Source organism: Camelus dromedarius, chromosome 8 (assembly GCF_036321535.1).
Source record: "Camelus dromedarius isolate mCamDro1 chromosome 8, mCamDro1.pat, whole genome shotgun sequence".
NCBI classification, from domain to species: domain Eukaryota; kingdom Metazoa; phylum Chordata; class Mammalia; order Artiodactyla; family Camelidae; genus Camelus; species Camelus dromedarius.
In genome coordinates, this window is record NC_087443.1 from 51,258,767 (window position 1) to 51,286,190 (window position 27,424).

Genomic DNA, 27,424 nt, shown 5'->3' on the forward strand with positions numbered 1-27,424 from the left:
TGAATACCATTCAACAATTGTTATAAACAGTGTAATGATATTCTTCCATTGATGGTAAGAACCTGATTCACTGCCATATTGGTTGGTGGGTGTTTATTGAATTGATGAAAACTCTTCCTTTCCTAAAGAACAAAAACCATTTACCCCGAAAGACATGAATTACATTCACACACAAATCATCTGCCTACACTGCTTTTAAATTTGCAACCAGATGAACACAGAAGCCCATTCACAAAATCTTTTTATTCTAGAGTGCTAAAGGTAATGCAAGAGTCATAGCTGAGAAGTTGCCCGAGTACAGTGGAGCAGTGACCTGGGCCAGAGTCATTACAGGAAGATGTGACCCAGTGACGCTGCTCTACAAAGAAAAGGGCATAAATAAACAACTTCCTCAATGAATGTTGTGTCTTTCACTGTCTTTTGTTACTGGCGTCAATGGACAAGAAGTCAGCCCAGAATGCCTTCCAAGGTCTGGTTCTGCCACTGAGTAGTCAGTCACTTCAACCGGTGCTTACTTTCCTTGTGCTTCAGTCTTCTCTTTATAGAATGTGCAGCCTGGACTACATAATCTGTAGGATTCCATAGCAATCAAGGTCTCTGCATGGACCGCACACTCAAATTAGGGTAATTCAAGGAGGCTGCTTACGGGGGTACGGGCAGGAGGTAGGGACACTACAAAGGACCGTGCAGCCACAGGAGAATCATCACCATCCCAGGCCCACAGGGAGAAGGAAAGGAGGCAGGGCCCAGAAGGAAGGAGTTGTATAGCAAGGACTGTCTTAAGAGGAGCAGCCAACTTCCAGTCAAGGGACACGGTCAGTGCAAGGTGATCGACTTGCAGGAAGGGTTGGATCTCCCTTTGATCTCCTCCTCTGGACTTGCCATTATCTGAACCCAACCAGAAGCCAGAGAGCGCATCAGTTTCCCAGAGCAGAGAACAGAGTAGAGAAGGGTAGAGAGTAGACCTGGAGATGGGAATTAGCACAGGTTTCCCTTCCAGTTTTAATGTCTACTGATTCTGTTTGGTAATTTGGGGGGACAACTTGACTGACCTCACTTGACCTCTGACATGCCAAACCTGGAACTTCTGGGCAATTAGGAATGGGTATGGACCAACATATGCACCAAGGTCAGCCCCTGCCCTATCTGTGTACAAAGTATTTCAGGGTACTGATATCATGTGAACCTCCAAGGTCTAGATATGTTACTTGATTTTCATCTTTAAAAGAGGATACATGATCTAAAAGGAATAGACCATATTTTCCTTCTCTGTGCATAAGAGTTAAGACACCAGCTCTGAAATAAGAATATGCCCAAGTTTGATTCCAGGCTTTGACTCTGGGTGACCTGATTCAATTCTCTAAGCCTCTCTTCATTTGTAAAATAAGGATAATAGAACCTACCACACGGGGCTGTTAGGAAGATTCAGTAAGATGGTCATTGTGGAGCACAGGGTCTGACTGACACAGGACAATATTTAACCCTTCACTTGGCATTTACTGAAAAAAATTTCTTGGGGAGTTGTTAATGGCCATTACTTGAGTTACCCTCCTTTTCCTTCATTCTCACTCTGCAATACTCCTTCACTTTCTAGGGATCCCAAAATGCTAAGAATCAATCATGGATTTTTACTAAAGCTACACATTAAATGAATTTGTTTGAGGAGTTATCACCTTAGACAAGATGAAATTAATAGCGTTCAGTGGAAAAATTCTTCATTTTGAAAATATAAATCTTACACATCAAAAATAAAATCCAAATAAAACAAAAATCAATCATCATTTAATGCCATTTGAAAAATATAATTTAGAAAAAGGAAACTTGGATTCCATCAAAAGACTTTCTTTTGGCCAGTGTCTTTTATGACTATATAATCCTATTTTTAAAAAAACTAGGGGGGAACTTTACTATTATCTATAGATACACAAGGATATGATAAGGATGGGGAAAAGACCACAATTGTAAAAAAGAACGTGAAAATACAAAATGTCAAGAGGATAGCAAACATCAGGTTTTGGTTACCTAGTTGGGGAGTTGGGAAGAAATAAGAGGCTGTTGGTGATACAGAAGCCAAGACTGAAGGACGTCACAGTTGAGCTGCCCACACTCACCTGGATCGTCCACATTTCTGGAGTGCGTTCTTGGTCCCTGGCACTGGGGTAGACTCTAGGTGAGCAAATCCTATGAGTCCTCCAGACACTGCTTCTGCTCTTGGAGTTTCCAAGGTCCACTGGGGAGGCAGACTCATAAATTACCATCAGGAGAACATGACAGACATGGTGCTATCACAAACAAATTGATACAGGAACATAAATTCAGGGGGAGAGGAAGGTCAAACCACTAAAGGCTTGCTATTGATTAGCTTTGGCTGTGTAATGAACTCCTCTAAAGCCTTGTAGTTCAAACACCAGCCATTTACTCAGCTCACTATTTGGGGGTCAGTAGGACTGTTCTGGGCCAGGCAAGTTCAGTCCATCTCAACTGGGTTTTCCTATGTCTGTGGTCTGGTGTAGATCCACTGGTGCCTGAGTAATGTGTGATAACCTCATTCACCTGACTGGTAACTGGCAGTCCGGGAAATAAGAGGTGTAAGCCATGGGGCTTTCATCATGCAGGGTGGGCTTCTTGACATGGTAGCAGTCACAGAGTTCCCCAAAGCAGCAATGGAAGGCAATTCCAAGTCTCTGCTTGCATTGTGTTTGCTAAAGTCCTCTTAGCCAAAGCAAATTATAAGGTCAAGCCAAGAGTCGACGCAGGAAAGGCTGTAAAGTTACACATTAAAGGCATATAGAAATGGGATGAATTGGGGGCCATGTTTGTAATCTAGCACAAGGTCACACACAAGTGATATCTGAGGGGAATGTCACAGTCTCCTAGGAATTTACCAGGGTAGGAGCTATACACTGGAAGAAGAGTCAAGACAGGGACCACCGTGGAAATGGAAAAAGGTCCCTGACTCACCAAAGATGTAGCAATGAGAGGTTCTGAGGCAAGGTTAGATTTCATCACCTGATTTCCCATTCTGTGCAAGCATATTTGAAACAGTTGTGGCTGTAGTGGATCCCAACATACCGTTCCCAGTGTCTATTCTTGCCCCTGGGACTTGGAAGCTAACCCAATAAGGCTGCTAGGGGCAGTCACATAATATGCTCTGCAGGTAAAATCCTCATTATGCTGACCATCCTTAAGGGAGACCTTAATAACAGAACATCCTGGAAATGAAACCCACAGCATCTTTATAAGTGATGAGAAGCAGAACTGTGCCTTCAAAGACAGAAAAAAGGCTCCTGGCAGCTCTGATGAGGTCCCCACTCGGGTGACTAAGGAACCGAGGCCCACCAAAGCAGAACATACCATAAACGGTGTGGCTTCCATGTCCCTCTTTCATTTTCCCTACCTGTTTCATACTCGAGATATAAATAAAGTCAGTTGTTGCTGGCTTCATTCATTTGTGCATTCATTCATTCACTTATCCAGTAAATATTTATTCAGACCTTCTGCCTGCCAACAAAAGCTGGGAGCACAGAGAGATGAATAAGATGTCTCTGCCCCCATGAACCTCAATTTGGTGTGTGGGGGATACAGAAATATAAACAATTACATTTTTGCACGATGATAATAGAGAAGGAAGCTCAGAGTCCTAAGGGAGGGGCTGCGAGGGGCCCCTAACCCAGACCAAGGTGCCAGGGAGAGCCTCCTGGAGACCACGACATCTTAGCTGCATTGTAAAGAATGCTTAGGAAATAGGCAGAAAAGAGGGGGGCATTCCAGGCAGGGGAAACAGAACGTACTGGGACATGGAAACAAAGGAGGATGGGGTATAGTGAGGAAAACCAAAGTGACACAGGAAGTACACAGAGAATGGGCCCGAGAAGGCTAGGGTGTTATCTGAGAAGCAATGACGTACCACAAACCCTCCCCCTCTCATTATCTAAAACCTTATGTAAGATACCAATTATTTATCCTTCCTGACTCACCCACTGAGCACACCTCAGCATGAATGAATTCAAGTCCCTGACATGCCTCAAGCAGCATCTGAATTAAATCCTGAAATTGATTTTGGGCCCCTATTTCTGGCATCAAGGGACAGGGATTCCCTGGTTTGGGGGCAGGCTGGCATTCCCTGAAGCCTCATCATGATCTCGTATAATAAAATAAACAACAAGGACCTACTGTCTAGCACAGGGACTATTCAGCATCTTGTAATAACCTATAATGGAAGAAATCTGGAAAAGAATAGACATATATATGTATAATTGAATCACTTTGCTGTACACATGAAACTAACGCAACATTGTAAATCGATTCTACTTCAATTAAAAAAAAAAGACCCCATACAGGCTTTTCTTAAAGGCAAACCTGATTACTTTTTCCTTTTAGAATGAAAGAAGAAAGATGAGTCAGAAAGGACATCCACAAGCCTTCCACATTCAAACAATTCTCCAGTTCCAGAGAGCTACCCTGACTGTCTGGTAGAACTCAAATCCCTGGCACAGCTATTACTAAAATTAATAATAGTAATAATAACAATGCTCTCAGTGAGTGGGTGTTTTAGAGGAGTCAGACCATGGGCTAAACTCATGTATATTTCTATCATTATGAGGAATGAGGTTTAGAAACAAGGTATAGTGATATACAGATATAGAATCTGTATCCTGTCCTCTGCCTTCTGTCTCAACAGAGACTTCTGTGCCCTTCCCCAGTCCTATGGGAATGAATTCTGGTCCAAACAGCCCCAATCCCTGACTTTTCCTAACCCAAGCTCCCCTACTCTACTCCCAAGTTTGGCAGACTCATTTATGCATTCAGGAATATTTCTGTACTCCCACTAGTGTCCGTGAGCCTGCAGAAGATGAATCAGACATGGTCTCGAGCCACAGGTGTTTCTGCTCGAACTGGACAGTCATTCATCCATTGATCCATTCATTCAACTAATATGATCAAGCACCTACTGTATGCCAGGAACTCTAAATGCTAGGAAGTAGAAGTGAAAATGAAGCCCATGTTCTTGGCCATTCTAATGGAACTTAAGACATGGACATAAATAGTCACCCTTAGAGTACAATGCAGCAGAGAGAGGGTTGGAATGTAGGTTAGTCCTGCCAATGTGACTTTAAGACATACCTTGAAACCCTCCACTTCTCTCCATCTTCACTACTGTCAGTCATCTTTTATCTTAACCACTGCAGAAGCCTTCCCAATGGTCTCCCAGCTTCCAGTCTCACTCCTCTCCATTTCATTCTCCACAAAGTAATCACAAGGAACTATTAAAATTATAAATCAGAGCATATTACCCTAGACTTCAAACTCTCCAATGGCTCCACTGCATTTAGAATAAAATCCAAATTCTTTATCTATCCCAAACCTCAATATGACACGTGACCATTGCTCCACTCTCATCTCCTTCCAGGCTTTCCTTTGATTTCTCTACTCCAATCGCACTGGTGTGGGGCCTTTGTACCAGCTGCTGCCTTTGCCTCCTGATCTTCACACAGCCAGCTCCATCATGTTATTTACATCTTGATGTACATGCAACCTCCTCAGAAAGGCCTTCCGTGACCACCCACTCTAACACATCGCTCCACATGGCACATATTCCTAATGAATCAGTGTGCTTGTGTGGCTTTTTAAAAATTTATCTGTTCCTTGCCTACTTATTCTTACTAGAATATAAGATTCAAGAGAGCTAAGGCTTTATCTGCTTTGTTTAGGATCTAAAAGAGTCACCAATGAAGATTAAATAATCAATAAACATTGAAGAAGGGAAGAGGTGAATCCCCTAGGACTCTCAGCATTAGAAAAGGCAATTTTTACATGATCAGAAATTGCTAATAAAGGACTGTCACCTTTGTGACCCAGAAAGAAAACCAGAGTGGTAGTAGCCGGCAGTATTCAGAAATCCATCAAATGTGAATTCGTGAGGCAATCTATTTACCAAAACATGAATCTGCAAAGAGTTCTCTTGAGAGTACCACAGACTTTTTCAAATCGAACATATAGAGCATACATTTCCCAAAATACAATTCTGAATGGTTCAGGCAGCTGGGCCAGACTGATTAAAGACGGATGGAAGCACACCACTTACATCTCCCCGTGTTTAACTCTAAATATTGAGAGCCCCCTTCAGGTGGATGGTTCTGCCTGATGTTCTGGATGAAAGAACCATTTGGAAGGAATCCAGCTGCTTCTGTTTGAAAGAGTGGGAAATATCAGAATGCCCAGAGATACAGAATTTGAATCAGAGGCCAGGATAAAAGTGAGAATACAAACTGGCTAAATGGACAAAAATAAAGCTCCCCAAATAGCTGCACTCAAGATGTGCTCCCAGATGCCCACAGCTGCTCAGCCCCAGGGGCTGGCATCCTGGACCTGAACACACAACATCAGGAGAGGGAGCCCTTAGGTCTGACCCAGCATTCATCATTTTGCAGCAGCCCTTAGCAAGAATTCTTCGGGCAGGCAAGGCTGTTCAAAAACAGACCACAGAGTATTGGGGTTTTTATTGACAGAAGTGCTCAAACAACCCAGTTGTTTGCAACCAGAAGCTAAATGACTCATAAACTCCTTCGAGAAAGGTCATATCACACAGGGATTGACTGCAAAGCAATAAATACAACCTAACTTTTTAAAGATCCAAATTTTCTGATATGTGAATAAAATCACCGTAATTGATGCTCAACTAGCTAAACTCTTGACGATGAGGCTGTGTCGTTCGTTATCCACCTCTGTATCCCCACAGTACTCAAACTTCCAGCAGGCAAACAACAAGGCTTTGCTTATTAAATAAATCTCACCTCTGCCATCTCCTCTAGCTTGCTCGCCTATGCATCCTCCCTCTCCCTCTCCCCTCCCCTCACTCTCTTCATCCATCTCTCTCTCTCTTTATACACACACACACACACACACACACACACCCCTGGCCCCTCTGAAGAGGTGGACCTTGATATTCTACAGTGACCTCACCTTAACAGTAACCCAAAAGCTAATGGATGGACTGGACTGGAGGGTACCCTAGAGTAACAGTAGAGAAAAATGTACCGAAACACATCTGGCCCCAAAGATATTAGATAAGAGACTATGGACTTATACCAATATAATAATAGTATGATATCAACATCATCACTGCCCTCTCTAGAAGGCAGGAGAGAGCACCTATCACTTGACATGGTTTATACATTTCATTCACAAAGCCAACACCCCTCTGATCCTCAAAAGAGTTGGAATCAGATCTTCCCCCAGCCAAATGGGATTCCACTGTTTTCCTCCTGTGTGCTCTTGGGCAAATAGTTTAACCACTCTCAGCCTCCCTTTCCTCATCCCACAAGGCTGGCGGGGATGAAAGTACCCACAGAGGGGTCTTGGGGATTCAGCGAGATGAATCACATACACAGCCCTTGGCACTGGGCCTGGCACACACATAGTACACACTCGATAAATGATGTTGCGACTGTCAGTTATTGCACTCCCCTACATGGGTCTCACCTTCGAGCCTGACAGCTATGGGTTTTCTTCTGTGATGACTGAGCTTGGCGGAAACATGTTTTATTCATTGAAGGAAAAAGGTTCTGGGATTTTCATTTAATTTTGCCTGCCTTTTCACCCCGCTTCATGGCACAGCAACAATGATAATCAAGAGCCGACTCCTGGCTGTAAGCGGCTAAATCTTTCTCATCATTAGGGCTTTGTTTATGTCAGTGTTCTGCATATGCATGGATAGCAGAAAGTGACTCACCAGCCTACTGTGCCTTGATGGGACAATCCCTTGGGACCACCCCATTGCCTTCATGCTGCTTCTGTTTCATCAATGTCCTAACCCTAATTTGGTTTCCCAAGGAAACTTCTGTACTGTCACCAAAAGGAATATTTCATAAGAAGCTTGACAGTAAGAAGTCAAGGCCAGACATTTGGGAATCAGAGGCACCTGCCTTCCTTCCCTTCCTCCCTCCCTCCCTTCTTTCCTCAGTCAAGCCACAGAGATTAACTGAACACCTACTGTGTGCCAAGTACTACGCTGGGGGCTGGGGATGCAGTCTCCAACAAGAGAGACCCTGGTCCTGCCATGTGTAATGTACAGATGATCCCACAAATCATGAATTCATTACAGTTAATTTCACAAACCATTAATTATAAGTTGAGGTGAATGCAAGGAAGAAAAAAGTACATGGAGTTAGAAGACTGTCTAAGATCATCTTGGGATTCTCAGAATGCTTCCATGAGACAACATCTAGGCAAGGACCTGACAAGTGATAAGAATTAACCAGCCCAAGAGGCAGAATAGTGTGTCAGGGGTAGGGGGGAGAGGGAAATAAAAAGACTTGTGAAGTCCCTGAATATCAAAATGCCAAGGAACTGAAATAAGCTCAGAGGTACCACATTAGGATAATATGTTTTAATGTACTTGAACCTTGGAAATTTTTATTTAAAAAAATTTCCTCTTTTTCCCTTCTAGAATAAAACATTTTTATTTCTTAAAAAACAAAAACAAAAACATAAACCAAAGCTCAGAAGTGCCAGAATATGGGGGGCAGGGGGCGGGGAAGAGAGATGATATATAAGATAGAGAATTGAACTGAATTGAACCAGATCTTGGGCAGAAGTCAGCAATCTCGGGCAATGTTAAATCTGGTCCCCACCTGTTTTTGTACAGCCCCCACTCCCACCAGCTAAGAATTGTTTTCATATTTTAAAACGGTTGAAAAAATTACAAATACTATTTAATGACCTGTGAGAATCATATGAGATTCAAATTACAGTATCCATAAAGTTTTATTGGAACACAGCCATGCCCATACACTTACATATTGTCTACAGCTGCTTTCGCGCTACAAAGGCAGCGGCTGAGTAGTTGCAACAGCGACCATATGGCACACAAGCCCAAAATATTTACTATCCAGCCCTTTACAGAAAACACTTGCCAATTCCTGATCTAGTGAGATAAGCACTTGTCAGATTATACAATGTTTTAAATCATATTAAAGACTTAGGATCTTATCCCAAGAGCAGGGGAATTCCTTGACTCATTAAAGGGTTTGACGAGAAGAACAGCATAATCCAGTAGTGCCCAAACCTGCCTGCACAGAGGAATAACCTAGGAAGCTTCCAAAATACAAGGCACGAGTCTCACCCCCCAGATATTGTGCATCAGTCGGGTGTGTGGAATGGTCTGGTATGGGCTTTGAAATTTTTTGAAGATTCCTAAATGATTCTAATGTGCTGATAAGTTTAGGAACTATGGATAAAATCACATTTTCAATTTTTATTCTTCTCTTTTAAATTAAAAAAAATTTTATTGAAGTATAGTTGATTTACAATCTTGTGTTACAGCATAGTGATTCAGTTATATATATATATATTTGTTTTCAGATTCTTTTTCATTATAGGTTACATACAATACATACTTTTTCATTACAAGTTATTGAATATAGTTCCCTGTGCTATGCAGTAGGACCTTGTTGTTTATCTATTCTGTATATAGTACTTTCTATCTGCTAATCCCAAACTCCCAATTTATCCCTCCCCCCTTTCCTCTTTGGTAAACATAAGTTTGTTTATTTGCATTTTTATACTATCTCTCTCACTTATGGGTTTTCTCCCTCTGGCGGGCTACACATTAGAATCACCTGGGGGATATTTCAAACACACTGATGCCCAGGCCCACCCAGGCCAATTAAATCAGGATCTCTAGAGATGCGCTCCACGCACTGGTAATTTTTTAATAGCCCAGGTGATTCTAATGTACAGCTAGCATTACACACTCTGCTTTACTGTGGGGAAAGGGTAGACACGGGGAGAGCCCTGGGGGGCTACTTCAAGTGGTCCGAATGTAAGATGATAGAGGCTTGTGTTGGGTTGCTGGCTGGCACTTGGGAGCGGGGAGAAGAAAAGTGAGGGGCCAATCAGCAGGACTGCGTGATTGGCTGGTGACAGTGGGGGGCTGGATGGGAAGTTTCAGAGATGATACCTAAATGTCTAGCAAAGCAAATGGGTGCAGACTGATGCTGTTGATTGGGATGGGAGCCTTGGAAGAGGAACAAATTTTGGGGGTGAGAACATTAGTTTTGTTCTGACATATTACGAAAGGGAGGATGCCTATAACACAGTTAGTCAGACTGAGGCTATAAAGGAGGCTGGGGTCAAATGATAAAAGGCCTTGAAAGCTATCCTAACAATGTCTTCCTCGGGTAGCAGGCAACAGCTACAATGATGCAGAGGAACACACATGGGCTTCTGAATCAGATGGTGTTCCCGCCACACACAATGCATGTGTTTCCTCAGCTTCCTCATCTACAGAATGGGATTAAAAATGTTCATAATCTGTCTCGTATACCTTTGGCCAGCAGACCTCAGTGACAGCAGAGGCCTCAATAAATATCCTTACAAAGGTGTTATGAAGGTTAAATGAGCTATTATGTGTAAAGTTGCTAGGAATTTATGTAGCACAAGAGGCCCTTCTTCCTAAAGGAGAAGGACTCAGGGAAAACTCATAACGATGTTTTAGAAAGTGGATGTGGACATCAGAGGGGAGGATGAGTGAGTAGGATCAGAAACAGGCACAGAGGTTTAGCAGCTGTGACAGACAACAGGGTGGGATCTATTCATCCCTTAGTTAAGAAGTCAGGGTCTGGCAATCTAGTGGAGCCCACAATCCTCCAGGACCCTCCCAGTGCACTCCTTCTCCTTCTCCAGAGTGGCCCTGGTTGCCTGTTTTGACTGGACAGAGCCAGAGCCAGAGCTTGAGCCACCAGATTTACAGTCCAGGGACAAGATGGGGAAAAAGACAAAAAAGAAGAGGATCCTTCCCACTCTCAGAGTATATATACCAGCTAAAAATCAATTTTAGAGATAAGCAAGGATGACTGCCTTCAAAGAGAAAGGGGATCCAGCACCCTGCACTGCTGATCACAGCAGAATGAAAGCCAAGAGCAGAACTCAGATCGACAAGAATGAGTCATAGTACCTGGCGAGGAAGCAAGGCTTCGGCCAGACACTTGTCAGAACTAAAGATTACAGCTCTTGTAAACAAGCCAGGTGAGTTCCTGTGACAGTGGATCAACCAAAGATGACTCCTGCCCTCACATGTGCAGCTAAAAACTCACGGATGCTGACAGCATTCAAATAATAACTGCATCTGCTCATATTAATCATACATCGGATGTAAATCCGTATACACCTCACAAGATGTCATCAAATAAATGTTTTTATCCCTTTAATATAAAACAAAATACATGTGTAGAAAAGTGCCTAAAATATACATGGATATTTTAATAGTAATTTTTAAAGGGGACCCTGACGTAACTATTGATACAGTCAAGAAACAAAATGTGACACCACCTGGGAGGCATGCCTCCCTGATCACAACCCCTTCCTTCCCACCTAGAAGTAACCACTATCCTTGTTCTCATGATACGTATTTCCTTCTTCTCTATAGTATTTCTATGTATGTATGTCTCTAAACAATGTTGTTTCTTTCAACTTTTATATGAATGAAATCACATTACATGTCTTCTTTTCTACTCTGCTGCTTTTGTTCAGCGTTCTGTTTGGAGACCCAAAGTATTTACAGGTGAAATGACATGATGTCCGAAATTTGAATTAAAATACTGTGAAGAAGAAAGAGTTGTGATGAATACGTTGAATAAATTGGCCAAAAATCGATCACTGCTGAAGTGGGCAGTAGAGAGATCAGGCTCTTCACACTACATGCTATACTCTTGGCTCTTAAATACGTTTCAAAAATGTAATCGTAAAAAGTTGTTTAAATTACTTTGTGAGATTCATTTAACAACAGCAATTTTCATTTCAGCAACAGTTTTCTAAGTAAAGTCTCAGAACCAAGAGCATCAGAATCATCTGGGAATTTGTTTGAAATGCAAGTTATTGGGCTCCATCCCAGACTTACTGAATCAGAAACTCCTGGAATGGGGCCCAGTAATCTGTGTTTTAATAAGCCCTCTAGATACTTCTGATGCACATTCAAGTTTGATAATCACTCCTGAGTAGTCTCTTATATGAATATACCACAATTGATTTCTCCATTCTACTGTTGATACACTTATGTATTACTTCAAGTTTGGGAATTCTAAATGTGTGGCAATTATAAACACTCTTGTACAGGACTTCTTGTGACAAGAGTCTCTCTGGTAGTGTATGTAGTGCTAAAATAACAGAGTCATATAGGGTGTCTGTATTGTCAATGTTACACCATAATGCCAAACTATTTCCAAAGTGGTTCACCAATTCACAGTCCCACTAGTAATGAATGAAAGTTTCCTCTGCTCTACATCCTTGCCAATATTTGGTATTTTTCAGATATTTTAATTGTTGCCATTTTAGAGGGTTAAACACTTTTAAGCTTTCCAACTTGGGATCAAAAAACCTGTATTAGGGAACAGAACTACCAACATGAAATCATAGTTTTGCAAATATATTAATTGGTGGCTTTGGCTTGGAATGTGCCTGATGTAGGAAAGAATCTGGCACGATGGAGAAAATGAAAAAGGTCAATATGACTATGCTCTGGAAAGCAAGATGAAATACAGTACAAATTGCTGTTGGAGAGTAAGGCAGGAACAAATCAGGGACCTTGCAGATGTGCTAAAGACTGAATTGTATTCCTAGTGAAATGAAAAGCCAATGAAGGGTTTTAAGCAGGAAATTCACATGGTTATATTTCTATAATGTATATATTTAAAATCTTTCAGGGACGCATCCACTTGTACCTATGATGGGGTTATTGAATGCTTCAGACTAATAATGCTTTTGCTGAAAACAACTAGAAAAGCTGGGTAAAGCACAAGTACACACACACACACACACACACACACACACACACACACACACACACACACACACACACCTGCTTGAAGGCACCACAGACTTTCTGAGACAACCAGGAGTTGAGGGGACAAAATCCTGGGGCAGAGAGACTCACAAAGAGGTGAGCCAAAATTCTGCTGCCAGGCTTCCCCTTGGGACATATGCTTAAACTAGTGAGGGGGAAGGGGCTTGCTATTAAGAGGCACAAATATCAGAAGAAAAATTGGTAGTCTCTTGAGGATAGAGAGACAAACATTAGAGATGGGAAATACCAAGATCCCAATAAGAAGGAAGGAGCAGAAAACTAAATTCAACACTTGGCTGGGTAGGAAGCTCCCAAAATTTTTTCTGTGGGAGTTTTGAGAGTCTCCCACTGCTGAGGGGAGGAAAAAAAATTGAGATCTGAATTAGCTAGCAGGAGAAGTCACTGAGAAAACCCTATGCTCTCAACTGAAATTCCAAGAAGGCTACACCCTAGAAAGAGGCATCGGCCAGCGGCAGACAGAGATTCATCAAAACTAAAACAAAGCCTAAAGTCAGCTAAGTCCTTAACTGGATTACAATAATCAGTCCCTCAATATGCCTGCCTAGCAGCTATTTTCTCTGGAAGAAAACAGCATCATTTACAATGTCTGCAATTTTTCACATAAAATGTTGCATATACAATCAAAGTTTATTAAGCACATCAAGACATAAACCCAAAATCCAGAGGGGGTAAAAAAAACAGATCACACACAATTACTCAGTTATTAGAGTTAGTAGAAAAAGAGTCTAACTACAATTGGTATACTTAGAAATCATAGTCTAACTATGATGAATATACTCAGAAATATACTCAGATATAACAAGTTGGAAAAGTCAGTGAAAAGGCAAAAATTTTCACAAAGAATTAGAATCAATATACAGTATCAAATGCAAAAAAAACCAGAATTAAATGCAAAAGAATTAAATGGACTGTAAAATTAAGGACTCAATAGATAGGCTGTAAAACATATTAGACAGAAGAGATGATTAATAAATTGGAAGGTAAGTGGAAATTCTTCAAAACTGAAGCACAGAGTAAAATGTAGAATGAAAAAGAAAGAAAAGAGTGTAAGACACATAGGTGATAAAGTAAAAAGATCTAAATTATGTAACTTGGAAGATGTAGAAGAAGAGAAAGAATGAGACAGTAAAAGTATTTAAAGAGATAATAGCAAACTGATTAGAGATATTAATACACAAATACGAACATTACTATGAACTTCAGCAGGGTTGACAGCAAATTAACAGCAGACAATAATCAATAATGCCAGACCAAGGAACAGCACAGAAAAATGGATAAAAACTAAAGACAAAAAGAAAATCCTGAAAGCAGGCAGAGGAGAAAAGACATATTATCTTCAAAGAAGTAATAATAATGTTGGTTAATGACTGATTTTTCAACAAAAATGATGGAAGCCTGAAGACAATGGAATAACGTTTTAAAGTGCTGGAAAAACCTCAAATACAGTCCATATTTAGGAAAAATATCATTCAAATGATAGTAAAACTTAGGCATTTTCAGATAAGTACAAGCTGAGAGGATTTGTCACCAGCAAATCCTCACTTTAAAAAATGCTAATGAAAATCTAATTGAACCAAATTCTTGAACTTGATAAGAAAATGATTCCAAATGAAGGCATGGTAATGTAGGTAAAAGTAAAGACCAATGGAAAAGGTTAACATGTGGATAAATAAGAATGAATATTGATTGTCTAAAATAACAATAATATTGTTTAATAGGTTTTTAAAATATGCAGATTAAAATGCATGACAACAACAAGACAAAAGATGTGAAGGGGTATAAAGAATTAAAATAAGATACCTTATTATCCAGTATTGTATTTACCTAAGACAAATGAAAATATGTCCACAAAATGACTTGTACACAAATAAATATTTATAGAATCTCTTAGTAATATACAGAAACTGGAAGCAATTCAAGTGTCCATCTAGAGATGAATGGATAAACAAATTAAATGGAATACTCCTCAGAAAAAAAAAAAAGAATAAAGTGCTGACAGGCTAAAAACTATGGATGAATCACACAGACATCATATTGAGCAAAAGAAGCCAGATTTAAGAATACATAATATACTATTCTATTTTATGAGGTTCTGACCAAGAACTAATTCATGATGCTAACAGTCAGGTCACTGGTTATCTCTGGGAGTACTAGAAACTGGGAAAGAGCAAGAGGGGATCACTGGGAGGCAGATAATGTTCAATTTCTTGCTTGAGTTGCAGATTACATCCATGTGTTTACTTTGTGGAAATGCATCAAACTCTACTATAGCATTGTTCACTTTTCTATATCTATTTCCAGAAAGAAGTTTAAGAAATGTACTTCAGACATACAGAAAATTATACAAAGAATAACAAGACTGTATCAACCACCAAGATTAAGCCCAAAAATAAACTCACAAACTTTTGGTCAATTAATCTTTGACAAACGAGGAAAAAACATACAATGGAATAAAGACAGTCTGTTCAGCAAATGGTGTTGGGAAAACTGGACAGCTGCATGTAAATCAGCGAAGTTAGAACACTCCCTCGTACCATACACAAAAATAAACTCAAATGGCTTAAAGACTTAAACATAAAACAAGACACTATAAACCTCTTAGAAGAAAACATAGACAAAACATTATCTAACATAAATCTTAGCAATGTGCTTCTAGGGCAGTCTACCCAGGCAATAGAAATAAAAGCAAAAATAAACAAATGGGACCTAATTAAACTTATAAGCTTTTGCACAGCAGATGAAACCATAAGCAAAACAAAAAGACAACCTATGGAATGACAGAAAATATTTGCAAATGATGTGACTGACAAGGGCTCAATTTCCAGAATATATAAACAGTTCATACAACTTAGTAAGAAAAAAACAAACAACCCAATTCAAAAATGGGCAGAAGACCTAAACAAGCAATTCTCTCAATGAAGACATACAAATGGTCAATAGGCAGATGAAAAAATGCTTAATATCACTAATTATCAAAGAAACACAAATCAAAACTACAATGAGGTATCACATCACACCAGTCAGAATGGCCATCATTCAGAAGTCCACAAACGATAAATGCTGGAGAGGGTGTGGAGAAAAGGGAACCGTCCTACACTGTTGATAGGAATGTAGTTTGGTGCAGCCATTATGGAAAACAATATGGAGATTCCTCAAAAGACCAAAAACAGACTTATCATATGATCCAGTAATCCCACTCCTGGGCATATATCCAGAGGGAACCTTAATTCAAAAAGATGTATGCACCCCAATGTTCACAGCAGCACTATTCACAATAGCCAAGACATGGAAGCAACCTAAATGTCCATCAAAATAAAGAAATTGTGGTATATTTATACAATGGAATACAGCTCAGCCATAAAAGAGAATAAAATAATGCCATTTGCAGAAACATGGATGGACCTGGAGACTGTCATTCTAAGTGAAGTAAGCCAGAAAGAGAAAGAAAAATACCATATAATATCATTTATATGTGGAATCTAAAAAAAAAAAAGACAAAAGAACTTATTTACAAAACAGAAACAGACTCACAGACATAGAAAACAGATTTATGGCTACCAGGGGGTAAGGCAGTGGGAAGAGATAAATTGGGAGTTTGAGATTTGCAGATACTAACTAATATATATAAAATAGATGAACAACAAGTTCATACCATACATCACAGGGAACTATATTCAATATCTTATAGTAACTTATGGTGAAAGAGAATATGAAAATGACTATATGTTCATGTATGACTGAAACTTTATGCTGTATACCAGAAACTGACATATTGTAAACTGACTATACTTCAATAAAAACATATATATACAAAAAAAAAAGAAAGCATGACCAGTATCATTGATATACATGTTACTCCCTTACACATCTACCCACCCCACCAGAGACACCTACTCTCATGAATTTGGGGCTCACCATTCCTCTGTACAATTTTATACTTCTACTCCTTGTCTAAGTTGATCTATACAATACATAGAACTGTTTTGCATTCTTTTAAACTGTATATAAAAGGTAATTTGATTTCTATTTTTAACAGATTATTCTAAATGGGGCATAGTGGAACTTTCTGGGATGAAAAAAATATTCTCTATCTTATTTGAAATTTTGGTTACATGGGTATAGACATTTGTCAAAACTCATCAAAATGTACATTTATATCTGTGCATCTCACTATAGGTGAATGTTACTCACTTAAAACAACTTTTAAAAAACTAAACCATTCTAGCTTCTTCACAGGCAATGGATGAGGGGTGGAGAGAAGTGAAAGCAGGAAGGCCAGTTAAAATATTGACAGTAGACTTGGTGAGTGCCAAACTCATCTCTCTGAGGAGTAAGGAAATAAAGACAGGTTGTGGTCACAGTTCTTCCCGCAGATTAACTGTGAAGTGGGGCAGTAACTGGAGGGAAGAGCGAGGCCCAGGAAGGAGGGCTTAAAAATGGAAGATCAAGCTCCACGCTGTTGAGAGCGAACACCAAAGACAAAGACTAGATGAGAAATCAAGAAAAACACAAAGTCCTCCAGCAGGGGAAAGGGGATGGGATGTGAAGGCAAGTGGTTTGGTCTTTGCTGGGACACAATGTCTTCCTGCTTTTTAAGCAGGGGAAAGGGGATGGGATGTGAAGGCAAGTGGTTTGGTCTTTGCTGGGACACAATGTCTTCCTGCAGGAAACAGAAAGGGCACAGATGCAGGAAAAATTGTTTCTTGGCTAGTGGAAAGACAAAGGAGTTTCCATCCAATGGCTGCCACCTTTCCAATGATCATGACTCATTATCTATAAAGGGTGAGGATGGGAGTGTTGAAACCTGTGAAGACTGGCATGAAATTGCAGTGGAAAACGGCTGGAAAAGCATCTCAGCATCATGGGGAGTGGTTAAGAAAAATCAAAGGTTCCATTTTGTACAGGTTAAATGCCCAACAGATATCCAAATTCTTGCAATACAGCATGAGCTCAAAGGTAGGAATATTATTACTCATCTTTGCTTATGCTGTACAAAGCACAGCATAGCCTATATTAGGTACTCAGGAGGGAATGGATAGAGGAATCAATGAAGATTAAATCCATTTCATACCTTCTGAGCACATTTTTATATCGTTGGTCATACTATACAATGGAACTAAAGAAAAAAGTCTTTTCAGAAATAATCCACCTTATCAACCAATCAATAGTAAATGCATTTTCCTTTTGCTCGTTTTTAGTTCAGTGCATTCTTGGAAGAAGAGCAATTTGTGGCTTCCAATGTTATAAATTCTTTATCTAAATAAATGACATGTTCACCTTCTAAAATAATTGTTAAGCAGAATTTACCAACGGGGCAATTCCCATCAAAAACTAAGAGATAAGACTCGACATCCCTATATGAACATGATTTGTGATAATCACATGGGATTGACGAAGAAATTAGAAGCTCTTGGCAAGAAGAATTAACCTCTTCTCTGTACTGGAGATGGTCCTGCTGCTGCTAAACCACAAGTGTATAATGAGTAAAAGCCTTTAGCTTGTGTACAGGAATCTCAGAATGGTCCCAGCCAAACCTAGTTGTCTTAGGAGACAAATTAGCACACTGCTGTTTACTTATCATTTATCAATTATGAAACAGAAAAAAGGATTATAAATGCATTACTTCCAGCATAAACTGTTACTTGTTTTATCACACTAAGTTCCATTTAAAAGGGCTCCCTCCATTCATGCACAAAGCACCGTTTTGGTTGGATGAACAGTAGGACCTGTACGCTTATAATTCATGTACATTTTACTTGATTAATTACTACATATATCGAGTGCATTCTCCTAGTTCCTGTTGCCACAGCCAGACTGTAAATGCATATGGTTTTGTCATTATTAATAACAGTAATTCAGAACTTCAGCTGTCAAGTTTAGAGCTAATAGTCTCATATATGTAGTGTGTGCTCTACTCTTAAAAATAATCCCTCGTTTGCTGTCAGAAGCTCCTAGCATAATATGTAAAATGGCAGGATCAATTTTTAAAAATAATCTAGATCTTTTAAGTAAATACAACTACAATGTATTCTTCCCCACCCGGCAAATATCCCCTTCCTTCAGTAACTTTAGACCCTGGCCAAGCAGTGAAACAGCAGAACATGTTAAATAACAAAACACACACAGATACACACACACAAATAGCAGTGTTTACAGGGAGGAATAGGAGGGGAAAAAAATCTCATTTTTGTGCTAGACCATCCTTTGAAACACTTGTCATTTTAAGTGTGGAGGCATCAATTATTTCTCCTATGCTGGAAGTTCTACACATTTAAAGATGCCATAGGTCCACTAAGAAAATAAGCTACCATTTTTCTGTATCATTAAGCTCAGCAGGATACCAGTCCTGTGCTGGCTTTAAAACACCAGCAGAATTCTGATTGTGAATATTAAAGTTTAATATTTCAGTTTCAAGAGAAGCAGAGTTGTTTTGTGGCCAAAGAACATTAGGACTGCTTTGAGTTGTCAACCGCACAATATTTCTAGGACCCAACACTAGCCCCAAAGCAGTATCTTGTAATGCTAGAGTCTGAAGAAACCTTGTTGGGGGTGCTATTCTAATCTGACACCCAAGACAGGACTTTTTTCCCCCAGCATCGCTGACAGATGGTCAGCCTCTGTTTCAATTACTCCAGTGGAGGAGTTCTCAAGAGAAGATTCCCAAGGGATATGATGAAATGCTAGAGCCAACCATTCAGACAGGGAGTAAGGTGGACTCCAGTAAGCCTGTCGGATACAGACAGCCTGGCAGAACGCTAAAACCGGGCTTCCAAAAGAACGTGATTCAGAATCAGCAATCAGAGAGGGGCAACGTTAAGACGTGTAGACCCTCAATTCATGGACCTCCCTAGGCCTTCACTTTGGCCTGGGAAGTAACTCCTACAATCAGGGAAGCAAGGTGGCTTGTCTCCTGCTGATTTCTTAAAGTAAGAATTGATTCTTTCAGGCTCACAGCAAGGGTCTGTCAAGCTCAAAGGAGATCAAATCCCTTCCTTCTGAAAACCAAGCCAAGGGACCCCCTGGTGGAACTGCTAATGCTTAAAATACTCTTAACTTTGGTCTTAAAATTCTCACTACAGTAAACCAGAACATTTCGAGCTCTTCTTTTAAAGGTGTATATGGGCTAGGCTGTAACTGAAGTTGTTTGGTTGGTGTAGGGTTGATGCGTGGGGGGTTATGTTTTAAGCGCAGCCCTTCATCCCGCCGTGAAGTCTGGTTTATCCTCCCAGGAAAGAAAAGCGAGCGCGCGGGGCTAAGCTGCCAGGGCATCCCCAGCCGGATCCCGGGACGGGGCGGCCAGGCCCTTACCTGTCGATGCTGATCACGCACAGGGTCATGATCGAGGCCGTACAGCACATGACGTCCATAGCGATAAAGACGTTGCAAAAGAAGTGGCCAAAGATCCACTTGCCCCCGATAAGGTCGGTGACGCTGACGAAGGGCATGACCGCCACGGCCACCGAGAGGTCGGCCAGCGCCAGGGACACGATCAGGTAGTTGGAGGGCTGGCGGAGCTTCTTGACGAAGCACACCGAGATCACCACCAAGCAGTTGCCGGCGATCGTCAGCAGCGTGATCAGCGTCAGGATGGAGCCGATCACAACTTTCTCGGCTCTGCCGTAGTTGATCTGCTCCCCGCAGCCGGAGACATTGTCTGGGGGTGCGTCCCAGGTGGGCACAGGGTTGGCCGTCACCTCGGGGACCCCGTGCAGCAGGTGCGGCGCCCAGGAACCCGCGACCGGGCCGGCGCCGTCGGGGCTGAGGTCCGGCAGCCTGCGCCCCAGCTCTGGCAGGAGAAAGGTGCGGAGGTGCCCGTAGAGGTCTGGGCGGCCGCTGCTGTTAACGTCCATCATCGTGCCGCTGTGCGCCGCTGCCCATGGAGTCGGCGCCCGCGCCACGCGCTCCGGCTGCTGCCGGCCCGGGGGCTTCACCTCGCCGGTTCCGCTCCTCTCAGCTCAGCCATGGGGCCCGTGCCGGCCGCTGGGGGGCGCCCCGGCTCGGCCTTGCGGCCCCACAAGTCCGGGTCCCCCAGCCGCAGCGGGCGACGCGGGAGCGCGGCCGCCCGGGGACTCCCTGCGGGAGGCTCCTCCGGCACCCGAAGGACGCCCGAGACGCGCGGGCTCGCAGGCTGGCGGGCCGGGCTCGGCTGGCCGTCCCGCAGCCCTCAGCCCGCAACCCACAGCCGCCGCGCGGCTCCGCCGAGAGCACCCAGGAGGCAGCGGCAGAAGTTGCGGAGTGCGCCCCGCCCCTCGCGCCCGCCGCCGCCGCTCCCGCCGCTCCCCTGCAGCAGCCGTGCCGCGTCCCCGCTGCCGCTGCCGCTACCGCCGCCGGCTGCCGCCCGCGCCCCCCAGGCTCCCGGACAGGCTTTCCTGGCTGGGCAGGGGTCGCCGCTTCTCCCGCGCCTCCCCACTGGGCGGGGGGCGGCGCTCCACGCGCCTCCCGGGAACCCGAGGCTCTTCGCTCCGGGATCCTTTCTTGCGGCAGAAGGTTTTTCAGACCTTTTCGGACAAACCCGAACCCTCTTACACTAGTACACGACAGTTCGGTGGGGAGGACTAGGGACCCAGCCGACGTTCGGACTCGTTGCAAAATGAAGAACCAGGAGAGGGATTTTTAAAATCTTAAAAAAAAAAAAATCTTTCTAGCGCTACACTAAGCAACAAACAGATACTTACGTTTCCTATTTTGACCAGTGATGGGAGAAAGCCAAGATGGAAAAGGAGAAGCAGCTGAAGGGGGTGAGGGGTGGGAGCTCAGAAGAAGGAAAAAAAAGGGGGGGTGTGGAGAGGGACGCCTTCGGGTCCTGGCACTGAGGAGGAGCTGGGGGTTCTGGGAAAGGGACCTCCAGAGGGCTTAAACCCATTCCGGCAAACCCTCCAGGCGTCTAAAAACAGGCCTTTCGGCTTTGAAAATAGACCTTCGCTGCTTTTATATTCAGACTTAAGAGCCTAATATATTGAAGTGAGGGTTAATTTTCCTATGGCATTCTGGAAATCTTGCACAGAAGAGAAGAAATGACCGGTTATAATGTTCTGCAGAAGAATCCTGGAGGTGTATGTTGATTTAATGCCTACTGCCTAAATCCCCTTGGCATTCAAACGCTGTCAGAGTGGCTGATTTTTACTATTTATGAGACTTTCCATTTCACTCATTTTGTTTTAAAGATTTTTATCGGAAGTTAGCAGTGATTTCTTTGGTTTAAAGACTCTAAAAATAATCAAATCTATTTTCTTTTCTAGTTAGGCCCTGGAGGATCATAAATAAGAAGAAAAAGAACGGAAACCACAAAATGTATTGAGATGAGTGCTAACGCTCTCCTTCATCCTTCAAGATGGGTATTAGCCCTCTTTCCAGATAAAGAAACACAGTTGCTATTGCAATCAGCTGGTAAGTAATAGGTTTCAAACCCAGGTTTATCTGATTACTAGGTCCATATTTTTCCCTCTGCACATTCAAAGAACAGTGTTTTTTAAGTGGAAAAAACAGATCCCTCAATCATGGGCCAATGTTCACAGCTCTTTCACTACTATGAACTTGTCAGGGACTCTCCTCTGTCTGGGGTAAATAGATCAACACATCTCCTCAGAGGAAGAGTGGAAGAGAACATGTAGACCACAAAGCAATCCTATTTAATAGTTAAGAGGATGGGTGAGGAGCTTTCTTCAGCCTTACTTCTGTTAGTATTAAACATAAGTTCAGACCGAAGAAAACTAGTATGCAGCTGGAAGGCATCTCAGAACCCATTTGTTCCCCCTTCAATACAGAGAGGGAAACAGAGGCTGGGACAAGTTGAATGACTTGTCCAAGATTATACATGACTACACTGAAACATCTCAGGTTTTTTGTTTTGAGGTTTAGAATTGTGTCAAGGCCTCCAAAAAATTCCTGAAGGTAGTTAAATTTCACCAGATACTTTTGATTTTCCTCACTTTAACTTTTTAATTTATTTTAATTCATTTTGACTTTTCTCACTTTTTTCCCCTCCCGTAGAGGACTCTGATCAGAGTCAGCTTACGTTCTGTCTTGGCTCTTTTAATTATACATTCTAATTAAGTATAATTATATATTACATTATAATTAAATTTAATTCTATAATATTCCATGCTAATTAATTATACAAAGAATTTGAAAAGCAATCTTTTTTATTTGAATCTACTGTCAGTATTATTTCCCACCTACACCCTGGCCAGACCTTATTTAGCCCACTTGTGTTTCATAGCAGCTTCTGATGTATTTTGCTTTTGTTCTTTTAATTGTAGACATATAAATGCACCAAATAATTAGTAAAATACTACCTTCGGATTTACTTCTTCCATTTTCAATATAGCATCAGGTCCAAACTCCCCTTTTTGTAGAGAAGTCATCTCGGTTATACTATCCCTGGTGATGGCTGAGTGTATCTCCTAGGAGTTGCTAGGTTTTTAACTTAGAAGCTGTCACAACGCATAAACACAGTTATTGAAAATCTCTGCTTCTGCAGCATTACCTGGTTTAAACATTGAGTTTAAATTTCATCTATCATTGTATCATTCCAAAATTCAGACAGAACAATTTAGAAATTCTTTCAGTTTCCCTCTAACGTTGACTAACAAATAATCATATCCTAATAAAAATGCTAAAATCTCATGGATACTTTTCCATAGTATTCTCACACACACACACAAAAGCTAAAGATACAGCTTCACAAAATATTCATAAAAAGACCTAAACATTCACCTAAATTTGTTGTTTTGTCCTTGGTTTCCTGGGGTTTTAAAATTCATATCAAGATGCCTTCACCTTCCCCCTGCCAGCCTCCTCTGGCAGTTATATTGAAAATAGTAAGAGAAGTGTTAGCATCTAAATCAAATCATGTCTTTAGTTTTTATCCTTTTTATTTCTTCCATTAAAAAAAAAATAACTCTTCCACTTTAAAAAGGACAAAATCTTGTCTAGACTCTCATTTCCTATAACAGCATTCTCATAAAATTGTCAGTGAGGGCATCTGAAACTACAGCTTTCTGATGTTTCCAACTGGCAATCTCCTGCTCTCAGAATTGCTCTGGGGGAGTACAGAACAGCAGCCACATCCTATAATGGGAATTATAAGCATCTTTTTATAAGCTCTTCTTCCCTGTAGGTACTCATCTAACTCATCTAAATGCATATGCTTAATCATATCTCTGCAGACCCACACATACCTATCTGTAGGACATAAGCTTAAAAGAGTTTATTTTCCCATAAACCAGCATACTCTGACAGTCCAGATTTGCTTTAAGAAACAAGTAAAATAAAGCTTGCAACACATTGGTCAGTTAAATATACTAACATTATACTGACTGGGGCTCCAGTGATTTCTAATGTCTAATGTGGCTGACTTCCCACAAGGCTACTTTTTAAAATTATTATTATTGAAGTATAGTTGATTTACAACGTGTCCGTTTCTGGAGTACAGCATAGTGAGTCAGCTGTGTGTATATACTCTTGCACTTCTCCAAGTTTTTCAGCTGTTTACCTGTACACCCCATTGGCTCACTCAGCTCAACTCAACTCATTGTCTGGGTGTCGACCCCAGAACTGGATGTGAAAAGACTAGGAAAACAATGCTTAGACAGGTCTAGGGCTAAAATTAGTGTATATAAATATCCAAGTACTACCCTGTGGACCAGTCGGGCTCTAGAGCAGTAGCACAGAGACAGAACATACATCCTAGTGATGAGGACTGAAATCTGTCAACACAGACATTGGGAGGCCCAGTTGGGACAAAAGCAGTTAGTCTGGGACACAAGAATGTCCCCTTCTCTGTGACAATTCCCCTCACCATAGCCAGTCTCATCCTTTCCAAGCTCTTAAAGCACTTTTTTCAGATCTTTATGATAACATTTTCTATTATATTATGCTTTATGTTTATATGACTGTCTTTTCCATTAGACTGTGAACTCCCCAAAGCCAAGGATATTTTCTTATTCTTGCCCCATACTAGGTGCTCAATAAACACTCATCAAACAAATTGAGTGTAGAAAAATGCCTATAGCCAAGAGTCGTTCATGATTTAAAATAATTCCTCAGCTTAAAAGTAAATCATGAATCGTGTTTTAATTCAGATGCGTCCTTTAATTAAGATACTTTCACTTGCATTTTCCCTTAATGCTAACTACAAAAATGTACTTTTTTTCCCTTTGAAAATTTCCCTTTAGAAAATTTTCATTCTCTTTACAAAATAAATGCACTCTTTAAAAATTGTCCTCAACAACAACAAAAAAGATGAACAAAGAATCAGAGAACGGATAGTTCCAAGATCACTTATTCTTTTTTTACTCAATTTTTTTGTCCATCTTGCAGTGTAAGTGGTACTTGCACACCCTCTAGTGGTGAATCTATTCCTCAATACAAATTCCACAATGAGAGAATTTCCACAGAAGGCTTTTTTCAAGGAACAAATTGGACAAGGTCAGCGACCATGGTCCAAACCTGAAGGACTAATGAAAAAAAAATTTAAGTTCTTCAACTGAAAGAAAAACAGATCACACGAGCATTCACTCATTGACTGAGTCAACATTCATTGAGTGTCTAATACACACGAGTTAGGAGTTCTTTTTTCAAAGGACATGTTAAGTTGGAGATCCTTTTGGATATCCAACTGGAGATGTCAGATAGTTAGATACAAGTTCAAGAGAAGATCTCTCAAGCAGAAGAGTAGATAGAGAAAAGGCATGAGGAATTCACCCTAGGATGTGCCAACATTCTGGAGTCAGGCAGCGGAAGAGAGACCCCAAAAAAACTGAGCAGGAGACATTGAGTTAGGAGGAGAACTAAGAGAGCTTGGATGCTCAAAGTCAGAGAAGATGTTTCAAGGAGAAGAGCTTGGTGAACTAAGTCAAATGCCAAGTAAGGAAAGAACAATTTCAATGGAGTGGTTGGAACAAAAGTGGACTAGACTGGGTTCAGGAGATCATGAGAAGAGAGCAAATGGTAACTGGGATAACAGACAACTTTTGGAGTAGTTTTATTCAAAAGAGTAGCAGGGACTTGGGCAGAAGCTAGAGGGACATGTGGTATTTAAACATAATCAGAATAGAAAGTAAGAAAGTCTTTCATTGAAGAACTGATGGGATCCATTTTATTCTACATTTTCTGATCCCCTGTAGAATTTCAGGAATCCTTCTATAGTGTTCAAAATAATATCTGAAATGAAAATTGCCATCAGGTTCATGTCCCCATTTCCATGCAAAACTACCCCTGATCCATTCTTTCAGTCACTTAATAAACATGTACCAGCTAAGTATGAATAGGCACTGTGCTAAGTGCCAGGGATGAATAAATAAGGCCAATTCTCCACCCGACGGATGTTCACTACCTGGCGAAAGTGACAGACTAGTTACAGTGCAATGTGAAAAGCCTCATAGGTATGAACCCAAGACATGGGATCCCAGAGGAAAGGAACATTGGCTCTGCCTGGAGGGACCAAAGAATTCACAGAGCTAAAATTTCAGCTCAAGCAGAAGTTTCATCAGTACACTGGAGGAGAGGGGAATGCAATGCTAGTTTCTGTTGAGGACCTGTTCTTTGCCTTCAGTAACCATTCTTAGCAAATTAGTATTCAGTCAAAAAGTTTTAGCTGCCTGAGCAATTATTTTTTCACTTAATAAGCAACAATTTCAAGGCAGCATCACAGCAATGGTTTTATCAACTTGACTGGGCAATGGGGTGCCTAGACATTTGGTCAGACATTTTTCTGGCCTTGTGCATGAGGTTTTCCAGAATGAGATGAGCATGTGAATCAATAGAATGAGTAAAGCAGATTAACCTCCACAATGTAGGTGGGCTTCATCTAATCAGTTGAAGGCCTGAATAGAACACAAGAACCAACCTTTCTTCCAATAAGGGAGGATTCCAGTGCCTTCCAGTGGGCATGTTGCTATCAATGGATTCAAACTGAAATATCAGCTCTCCCTGAATCTTAAGCCTGCCTGCCTTTGGAGGAACTACACCATCAACTGTCCTGGGTCTCTAGCTTGACAACAGCAGATCTTGGGGTTGTCAGCCTCCAAAATCACACCAACCAACTTCTTTTTAAATCTCTCCCCCTTTCTTTGTCTCTTTCTTGGCCTCTATCTCTCTCATTCTGTCTGTTTCTGTTTCTGTCTCTGTCTCTGTCTATATGTATGTATGTATGTATATACCTATATATTCATATTCTCTTGGTTCTGTTTCCCTGGAGGACCCTAACACTAATACAATCATTTACTTTACTTGCATTAAACAACCAATCCTATTGCAATTTTGGCCCTTTTCTTTCAATTCACTAAGTTTCCCATCACATGTCTTTTCCAGATACCAATCATAGCTCTCCTTTTGATTTCTTTCATAATGACATCTTCAGTTGTATTCTTTGGTCATAGGCATACTTTGCATCTTAAAGATGGTAGGAATACTCCTTAGTTCACAATGCTAATTTTTATAATATATAAGATTTCTTCACCTGCCTTTCATTTTCAAACTTTCAATAGAAACATAGATATAAAAAGTATTTCACTTTCATCTTAATTTCATTTAAAAAAAAAACAAAACCTAACATTGCAA

General features: G+C 41.1%; 1 protein-coding gene across 5 annotated transcripts in view; it reads right to left on the reverse strand.

Moving 5' to 3' along the window:
• The window catches only part of HTR7 (5-hydroxytryptamine receptor 7), a 78,286-nt gene extending 57,343 nt beyond the window's left edge, over window positions 1–20,943 (reverse strand). For all 5 annotated transcript variants that reach the window (XR_004139704.2, XM_064488205.1, XM_010974276.3 and 2 more), the window contains exon 1: window positions 20,171–20,943. Coding sequence is in view for 4 of the 5 variants with exons in the window: in XM_064488205.1 (XP_064344275.1) it covers window positions 20,171–20,715 (545 nt within the window). In the remaining variant the exon portion in view is untranslated. The remainder of the gene's footprint in view (window positions 1–20,170) is intronic.
• Between the last annotated feature and the right edge of the window lie 6,481 nt (window positions 20,944–27,424).